General features: G+C 47.1%; 1 protein-coding gene across 1 annotated transcript; it reads left to right on the top strand.

The window, feature by feature from the left end:
- Positions 1–539: 539 nt before the first annotated feature.
- Positions 540–1,729, top strand: LOC144103754 (uncharacterized; the record flags this gene model as incomplete). The annotated part of the gene is made up of 2 exons (XM_077636409.1): positions 540–1,141; positions 1,406–1,729. A coding segment is annotated over one exon (600 nt), but the record flags the coding sequence as incomplete, so codon positions are not given.
- Between the last annotated feature and the right edge of the window lie 8,454 nt (positions 1,730–10,183).

Below are 10,183 nucleotides of genomic sequence, written 5' to 3'. Positions count from 1 at the left end.
GCGGCCGAGAATGCTTGTCTTGAGGAAAACAAGTCCAGTTTTCTCGGCCCAAAAATTTTGAAAATTGGAAAATATATGACAGAGTGGAAATATCTAAATTAATTGTCCATTATTCTCATATGTAGCAAAACGTTTCTTTTAAGGTGCTTCCAGCGATCGCATCGAACAGGTAACACTGCCATAGAAAGCCAATGGGGGAACGCTTTTCATAATAGCAAAATCACGAATAGAAAAAAATACAAGATTGCGTCGCGTGATCTGCGGATGTATTGATTGTTATAGTGAAGCCTTGCATTATATGAAAAAAATTGCGTTCATACACGGTTTCCCGCTGAAAATTGCTTTTTCCGGAATTGCTGGGTATGCAAGACGCTCTATAGCCTGCCTCTATAGATGGTCCGCAAAGCCTTAATTTTAGCTTTTAAACATGCATAGCCATCGGGCTGTACACCGGAATTTAGTACATGCTTTTCTTTCCCCGATGTCAAACATCGCTGTATCGCTTAACAGCCAGTGTTAACTAAATGAGAACTCAGTAAATTTGTTCAATTCCCACGACGCAGACTTTCGCATTCGTCGCACTCCTTGGCTTCGTGGCCTGCGTCGCTTTCGCCGAAGAGGCGACGAAGAAGGACGAAAAGAAGGAAGAGAAGAAGGACGTCGAAGGACGCGGAGGCGTCCTGGGTGGCGTGGGCTACGGTGTCGGTGTGGGCCCGGGCCTTGTCGGTCCCGGAGTGGTCGGCAGCCCCGCTCTTGTGGGAGCTGGTCTCGGACACGGAGTCGGCTTGGGTGGAGTCGGCTTGGGCCACGGCGTCGGCGGTGGCTTCCAGTCTGCACACGGCGCCTCTGCCGGAGGACACCAGGCCGGCTTCCAGAAGGGCGCTGCAGGGCACAACCAGGGATCTGCAGGCTTCGCCGGTGGTTCCTCCCATAGGAACGTCAACGCATACAGCAACAACCAGGGATACAACCACAACTCGGGCTTCTCGGCCAGTGACAGCAAGAGCTTCGGCTCCGGACATCAGCAGGGATCCTCTGGATTCCAGGGTGGAGCCGCTGGTCACCAGGCTGGATTCGGACAGTCCTCCTTTGGGAAGGCCGCCGGAGTTGGTCACGCGGGCGTGGGTCTCCACGGATAAAGGTATCCCTCTGTTCTGGTACAGGTGCTCTGAAAAATAAAAACGGGAAGCGCGCAGATTGAAGCTAATTTTGTTGATGGCGATCGATATTTTGTGGTGAGCGCTTCATTAATAAACCCAGAGCAAAATTTACCTAAGGTAAAATGCTGAAATAAAAAATTACTGGCATTAAGTGTATGATGTGGACCTGGTAAACTACTTCGCTCTTGATAAAAGATGGGGACCATGTGTGATATGCTCTGATATTTTTGTCTTTTTTATTTCAGCTGTTGCCGCCTCAGCTTATTTCGTGTTCGGTTCCAAATGTGACCGGGTACCCACCGGCTACCCTCTGGGTAGACAGTTTACCCTGGCCTGGTGCTTGGCTTTTTTTTTTACGAGGAATTCCTTTGCAATATGGGGCTTTGACCTTGTTGTGTGCAGAAGGAAAAACACTGTACCATCGCGCATGGACCAAAGCTGCCTTTGTGTCATTATGATTTGTCATCATCTTCGTCGTCAGCCTGTGTCGTCTTAATACATCGTCAACCGGCTGCAATCAGTTATTTAAAAGCGAAAAAATATACTCAATAAAGTATTCAAACCTCTCATTTACGTGTGTTGGTCTGTAATGGTGTGCGTCAAGGCTTCAGGGTCTTCAAAGAGCCCATAGCTTTTGACACAGCAAAACCAGACTCTTAGATAGCTTTCCGCGTCTTGGCCAGAACAAAGAAATATAGGAAATGTTACGTTTTCCTTCCAACGCGTGATGGCAGTGTCAGACCAAGCCAATTGAATCTGCAACGACAATGACGGATGTGGAGTTCGCTGACCTTTCCGCGAACTCGTTGATCTTGTGTCCGCAAGGAAGGCCGCTCCAGTGGGGTCGGAAGTCCCCAACAACGGGGCCCGTCTCGTCCCTGCCTCCCCTTCGTGCAGCGGACGTCCTCGTTTACGCCGCGCCGTCACGGGGATGACCCGCCAGGAAAAACGCTAACCATGTACAGCTGTCGACATGTGGTTGTCAAGGGGTTGCCGGGGCTTCCGGAATGCACGAGATACGGCTGAGTATTAGCCGAGTGACCGGAAACCCGCTATTCCCGTAACGACTGTGTTCGTCTCGTGCGGTGTGTTCTGTAAACACTTAGGGATCGTTTAGTCGACATATTTTTGTCGCGTGTGCGACAGAGAGAGGAAAGTGGTAACGGCTGGGCCGTGGGTGCCGTGGGAGAGGGTGGTCGCATTTGTGCTGTTTGTGTATTTGATTGCAACCTCTCCTTTCCCAAATGTTTAATCAGCACTCTTTCTCCAATCTGTGCTTAGTTGGCGGAAACCTTATTTTCCTTTCCCTGACCACTGATTGGTGAGGTGTGTCGTTTGTTATCTTATTGGTTGCTGTCCCCGCTAAGGGCGGAGACAGAGGGTTTAAAACCAAGCGCTCTGGGTTGAGCGGGGGCTGAATTCGTCTGATCCACGATTTAGTGATGTAAACAGTTTTCTCCTTGCTGTGTTTCTTCTCGTTTTTTTACCTATGTAGTAAATAAATAGTTAACCTTCTCCTTTCCTTGAGTAATGTTAATGTTTGCGAGTAGAACCACCGGGTCATCAAGAAACCCCGATTTCATCATCAAGTAGTTTCCTCTCATCGCCACCGGAAGGGGAAACTCAACTACGGATGTACAAGGGTGTTAATTTTATCCACAGAAGAGCTATCAAAGTGGAATTTAACGAAATGATACTTTCTGATCAGTTATATTCATTCATTCATTCATTCATTCATTCATTCATTCATTCATTCATTCATTCATTCATTCATTCATACTGTTAACCCTTACTGAGGGTCATGACAGGGCAGGAATGAAAAATACATACAAAAACAGTTACACCCACTAAAAATTTCGAATATGACATATTTATTTAGTTACATATTTACATCTTTATTTAATCATACTTCAGGCAAAAAAAAAAGGTGACACTTAAGCTTCGCCTTAAGGTCATGACGCAATAGCGTGATGCAGAATTGGTCATTCTATACCTAACGCTCATTGATCTTTTGGAGTCGTCATACTGCTCCTTGTCCAGTGGTGCAGCTGTTAAGCGATGCGCCACTGCCCTGTGATGACAGGTGCTGCCGCTGTTGGCGCTTGTGTGACCCAGGTTTATCTTCTCGAGCAACCTATCGCGGCTCGTCATTCAACATGAAACGGTGCGCATTTTGCTCGCAATCCGATGAGCATGTTGTGACGACGCCACAAGGTCGCGCTACATTGGTGGCCCGCATGCCACCTAGCGGGCTTCTCTGGGGATTTTCAGAGGATTATGGGATTCTTGACAGCAAACAATAAAATGTATAAGGGCCGAGTGGGGAAACTCAGTCCATTAGCCAACGTTTTGACAAGGACGTTAACAGACGCTTGTGAGCCTCTTTAAGGCTCTTTTGTCTGTCTTTCCTCGGTGCGTCTTCAAGTTTTTCTAAACATGCACAACCATTGTGAAACAGTGCAAAAGACGAGGGACCAGAGAAAGAAAGTCACAGTACGAGCGCTGTCCTGTACCAAATAGCCCAACTCAACGTTAGTGCCCAACCGACTTTCCTAGCAGCGCTGTATTTTCTGAAACCCGGTGGGTCGAACTTAATCCTCAGGTCTCTTTCTCTTTTCCTTTTTTCACTCCCTGCTTCACGTTACTCTCCCCTCACGGCGCGGTTGAGGTGTCCACCGAGAAGTGAGATTGTTATCGCCCTGTTTCATTTCACCATGCACTTCGCACGTAACAAAGATAACTTTACTACTCCCCTTATGAAAGCGCCTGCTCCGAAGCACGCCTGCGTCACTTGGCAACCAGATGGCGCTCCGCTGAGCAAACTAAGCTCGAGGCTCCGCGATGGCTCAGTGGTTAGAGCGCTCGGCTACTGATCTGGAGTTCCCGGGTTCGAACCCGAAAGCGGCGGCTGCGTCTTTATGGAGGCAAAACGCTAAGGCGCCCGTGTGCTGTGCGATGTCAGTGCATGTAAAGATCCCCGGGTGGTCGAAATTATTCCGGAATCCTCCACTACGGCACCTCTTCCTTCCTTTCTTCTTTCGCTCCCTCCTTTATCCCTTCCTTTGCGGCGCGGTTCAGGTGTCCGCCGATATATGAGACAGATTTTGCGCCATTTCCTTTCCCGAAAAACTAATTATTATTATTATTATTATTATTATTATTATTATTATTATTATTATTATTATTATTATTATTATTATTATTATTATTATTATTATTATTAATATTATTAATATTATTATTATTATTATTATTGCTCTCTTCCTGCACGATTTGGAAGATGCACGAAAAATGACAGAGACGCCCAAAGCCGCAATCGCTCGCGAGCATTCGCGAGGGCTGCAGCCGCGCCATCTGGGGCACATGATAAAAACAATAACACTCGCCAAGCGCGGGCTATTCAAACACGAGTGGTCGCGCCGAGAATAATAATAATAATTGGCTTTCGGGGAAAGGAAATGGCGCAGTATCTGTCTCATATATCGTTGGACACCTGAGCCGCGCCGTAAATGAAGGGATAAAGGAGGGAGTGAAAGAATAGAGGAAGAAAGAGGTGCCGTAGTGGAGGGCTCCGGAATAATTTCGACCACCTGGGGATCTTTAACGTGCACTGACATCGCACAGCACACGGGCGCCTTAGCGTTTTTCCTCCATAAAAACGCAGCCGCCGCGGTCGGGTTCGAACCCGGGAACTCCGGATCAGTAGTCGAGCGCCCTAACCACTGGCCACCGCGCCGAGAACGTTTTGGTTTTCGTGCGCCTGTAAACAGAATGGCATCAGATCGCCGATGTAGTAGTAGTAGCAGTGTTCGCAGTCGTAGCAGTATTAGCAGCAATAGTAGTGTGGGTAGGTTTAATTGCAATAGTTGCAGTATTAGTAGTGGTGGTAGTACAGATAGAGAAGCACCTAGGGATGATAATCGTCGTTGTCTATGGGAGATACCACGGTGCATTGGCAGGCAGTTTTTGCCGCTCATTGCGCGTGTTGCGACTCATATGTTGTTTCTGTGTGCCGCGAAGGATTCTGAAGGCCTCCCATGTAACGGACTCGTCGTTCCGGCAATGGGCATATTTGTTGTTTTCCTACACTTGGTGTCACCGAGCGGCGCTAAATGAGAAAGCTGGCCATACTGCTGCAGGAAACGGGATTTTACATTTGGACACCCGCTTGTTTGTACCCGAGAAAGACTTCGCCGGGAGTGACAGCATTCGTGTCTACGAATTGGTTGTCCCAAGTGCCGCTATCACGTTAATAAATATGCTGGAGAACAAATTAATATAGTGCATGAACGCAAGATCCTTGGAGTTAATTTTTCATCTCAGCTGCTATTCCCGAGTCCATAGCCCTTGTAGAAAACTCCCCGCAAGAAGTGGGGAACTCTGTCGTTGCCGAACACTTCTCCCCACGAAAGTAAAGATGCAAATATATTACGCTCTATCCTAATCTCCTTTTGATTACTGTAGCCTTGTTTGCATTACCAGACCCAAAATATATTTTCAAAAATACTTTTTGTAGAAAAAAAGAAGGCTGTTCGCTATATTGCCAATGTTCCATTCCTACACTTGACCCAAATGCTATTGCCGTCATACGAAATCGTCACAGCTAATGGCATACACGATTTCGGTACTACTGAGAAGAATTTTTTAGTACAAACCGCAAGCCTTACACTTCGCCCCCGCCCTCGCCCCCTCCCCCTCCCCCCAAAAAACAATAACAATTATACCTACTCGTAGTACTGACTGACGGCATACTCCGCATTTCCGCACAATCTACAAATTGCAGTCTTACAGCTCAACTTCCCACAAATACTCAATCAACATCAATATGTCGAGATAATTTTATTTCTACAACTTCAAGAATCATTTTCCAAACTATAAATAGCAGTGTTTTTGATATATGTTTGCTTCACTGATCTATTATTTCTCTTGCCTTTAGTTATCTTGGGTGCAGTTATGATTGTATAAATCTACAGTTTTATTCAAATATGTTTGTATGATGTATTCTTCTATTATTTCTGATAATATTGAAAACTAAGCTCGTCTGTGTTTTGGAAAACTACGCAGTTATTTTTGCACGGTGTCTGCTATTCTCCATCTTTTCATTGTTTCTGTTAACTGTTGTAACTATGTCGACGCTGCAATCTAAAGGTTGTCTGGGCCATGCCGAGCTGTGATTAAAGCTTTCAGCCCAGGTGTCCTTCAAAACTTCTGGTAAAATAAATTGAATTGAGCCCGGATGTCATACCGAGGTTGACGGACGTTCTCCTGATGCATTTAATTGTAGGGCACAAAATCGAGGCCTCTGCTTATAACTAAGCCAAAACATGCAAAGCGCCGCCGAACGCTCTCAGCTGATTACGAAGCAATGGATGCTGTGGCCGTCTTGTTCACGAACCTCACCAACGCAGCTGCTGCTGCAAATGGTGTTGAGAATGAAGTTAAATTGCAGGGCTGTGCAGAATGCCATGGATGGAGGGGAGGTAACACGTCACCTCTATTATCACAGCCACGAACCTCATGTTAGGATACATGCAGTGTATTTTTTTACGTGGCGCTTGACACCTGTCAAGCTTACTCTGTACGATTCACTTGTCCGCTGCAAATGAGAATATGCCAATCCAGTATGGCGATTTTATTGGCTATTTTATTGACTCTCTCCTAGCAGTAGAGAATCGTGTGGCATGTTTTGTCGTGCGGAATAGGGGATATTCAAAATTACCCGCCACGGTGGCTCAGTGGTTAGGGCGCTCGACTACTGATCCGGAGTTCCCGGGTTCGAACCCGACCGCGGCGGCTGCGTTTTTATGGAGGAAAAACGCTAAGGCGCCCGTGTGATGTGCGATGTCAGTGCACGTTAAAGATCCCCAGGTGGTCGAAATTATTCCGGAGCCCTCCACTACGGACCTATTTGTTCCTCTCTTCTTTCACTCCCTCCTTTATCCCTTTCCTTACGGCGCGGTTCAGGTGTCCAACGATATATGAGACAGATACTGCGCCATTTCCTTTCCCCAAAACCAATTATTATTATTATCAAAATTCCGCAGGTGCGCTTTCCCACATAGCTATGCTGCCAAATACAAGATGGCCGACTTCTCTATAAAAAAACTGCGTGGGCTACAGAACAGGCGCTAAGGATGTGGATAGAATGTAATAAACGTATTGTGGAGGAATCAAACAAATGATTTGCCCTTCCTGATTTCTTTCAGCTTGAAACGCATGGTCAGCCATCTTGTCTTGGGCAACAATTTTATGCGGGAAAATAATAATAATAATAATTGGTTTTGGGGGAAAGGAAATGGCGCAGTATCTGTCTCATATATCGTTGGACACCTGAACCGCGCCGTAAGGGAAGGGTAAAAGAGGGAGTGAAAGAAGAAAGGAAGAGAGAGGTGCCGTAGTGGAGGGCTCCGGAATAATTTCGACCACCTGGGGATTTTTAACGTGCACTGACATCGCACAGCACACGGGAGCCTTAGCGTTTTTCCTCCATAAAAACGCAGCCGCCGCGGTCGGTTTCGAACCCGGGAACTCCGGATCAGTAGTCGAGCGCGCTAACCACTGAGCCACTGCGGCGGGGCTATGCGACAAAGCGCACTCGCGGAATTTTGAATATCCCTTTTCGTAAAGGGTCAGTGTAATGAAACAAGCTGTACAGATAAGCTTGCTTACTTAGCGCGTTAATCGGCGAAAGCTGTAATAGGCTTGATTTAGAAAAAGATAAATCCCGCCCTCGCGCCTTCTTTACCCTTTCTCTGTCTTCGAGCTCGCATTATTTTCTCTCCTCCCTTCGTGACATGTAGAGGGGAATTCCTGTCCCTCCACTTTACCACCTACCGCGACACTGAATTTAATTGAATTAAATTAAACTAAACTAAATCAGGGGCGGGAGGGGGGCTCTCGGCCCCTGCCCCTTTGATACGTCCCTGCGGAAAGTAACTGCACATAATATGTTAGTGTGATATTCCATCTTAATTGTATTGTTGTAAGCATTTGATGTTGTACAATTGGCTACGGCTATATCCGAAACACCACCTGTCGCGGCTTTGATGCGAATCAGGCTAGGCCTACTAGTGTGGGTGAACGTGTTGCTTGCTTCTGGGTTACAGATAAGCCTATATATTGTCACGTTTTATGCACTGAATAGTCGATATGTTGAACTATTCTTGAAATAATTTGAGTTCGATATATCCCAGATAGACTACAGGTAATGTAATCTGTAGTAGTCGTCTGTTATAGTCAAATGTAATGTTGTTGGTTCCTGCACTGATACGTCCCTGCTGACAGGTTCAACTATAATCCGCTGAGCAATAAGCGATTGCGTGTTTCAGCTCTGTAGCTGCTGCTTCATTGCATGAAAAGTTGTCGCAGAGTGTAGCTGTTGAAAAGCAGCCACTTTGTCCAGCTTGATCACGAAACTCTGAGTAAAGCGATGCCGTACATATATATTTCTTTGTAGTGTAAGTAGCTCGGGTTGGCATAAACTATTATGCAGTCACACCATCCCCTGTTTGTAGCAGAATGCAGTTTTTAGTACTAAGAACGGAAGGGGGAAAAAAAAAGCGGGAATTCCATCGACGGAAAAGCACCATTTCTGCCTCTGTTACATTCATCTATTCGGCAGCTAGGCTGATGGCTTCTTCTATGTAAGTAGTTTGGTTCATGCAATTTGCATATTAATGAACGAGTTACGCATCAATGTTGGGATGCAGTGTCAAAGGATAACGCATGCTATAGAGTTCGCTATTTATTCAGGTCCTGCAGTACACCTGCTCACGAAAGCCATACGCCATCTCGCAAATCTCGGCGGCTGACAAATGCTTCCCATGGTAATTTATTCCTTTGTTCAGACGGCAATTCTGGAGGTGCGACTTGTTTGAACATCCGCTCGAATGCGAGAAAACGAGTTTGCTCTATGCGATGAATGGGCCTCGCAGAAACAAACACACACGTGGATGTCTCGACCTATCCCAAGCACGCTTCTCGGCGCATTTGGTTACGCCTGACGGCCTTCTACCATCTCTCAGAAAGCGCCTGCAACTGGCTTTTCCTAGCTCTGGTCGCACGCAGTGTTTATTAAGGCGTCGCGTTCTCGGCGCGCGCCTGTCATTAGCGGCGTGTATCCCACACATCGCCGCTGCAGCCGCTTCAGTTTCTCTAGTTTCGCCGCTTCCCCCCCCCCCCCCCCCCTTTTTTTTGTTTTTTAAAACCAACAAGCTTCCGACACAAAATGGCGACGGGCCAACGGGACCCCGCACGTCGCCGCCTGCGAACGTCGCGTCGTCGTCTGCGCGAAGAATACACAAGAAGCGTGGGAAAAACGCGCCGCAGTTGCGTATGAATGACAATGCACGGCCCCAACCACGCGCCTGGGAGCGGACGGGCCTCACTTCCGCTGCTTGCGTCACGTGCGCGGTGACGTCGACAGCACGTGACGTGTATCCTTTATCTTTTCTTCATTTGTATTTGATCGGACCGCGTCGGCAGCAGCCGAGCTACAGCCGAGCAGCCCCGATCAGAGAGTGCGTCACCAGCAGTCGAACAGGATAAAACGAGACGAGGGAGAAGCGTGCGCGCATCCTCTGCTTTTCTCTACTTTGCTTTGGTTGCTGTCAAGTGCCGCCAGAGTGATTCAGTCGTATGCGACTTTTTCCGTGCTTGCTGTTTCGCACAGCAGCGATATTCGTAAAAAGCGCCTTCGGGAAGTAAATGAAATGATACTCTGTATCTCTCTTGCGGTCCTCGCTTACTATACGCTGCAGTCAACGAGCTACAGTTGGCTTTCGAAAATTGAGAAAAAAAAAATCAGCCCCAAATGAAATGACGTGCGCCTGAGCATACCTCCCGTCAAACTGGACCTCGGTAGCCCACAAAGATGGGAATGTTGTTCTCATTTGCCTCAGTTATGCACTAGTGTAAAAAACGCGGATTGCAAGATTGTATGTAGGTCTATCGCAACGTGCTGCTATGAAAAAATAACAGCGCGCATGGCCAACAGTTGGCATGGCGTGCTGTTTCATTACTTA

The sequence above is a fragment of the Amblyomma americanum genome, chromosome 9 (assembly GCF_052857255.1).
Source record: "Amblyomma americanum isolate KBUSLIRL-KWMA chromosome 9, ASM5285725v1, whole genome shotgun sequence".
NCBI classification, from domain to species: Eukaryota; Metazoa; Arthropoda; class Arachnida; order Ixodida; family Ixodidae; genus Amblyomma; species Amblyomma americanum.
The sequence above is the reverse complement of the archived record's forward strand: the minus strand, read 5'-3'. Positions and strand labels throughout refer to the sequence as shown.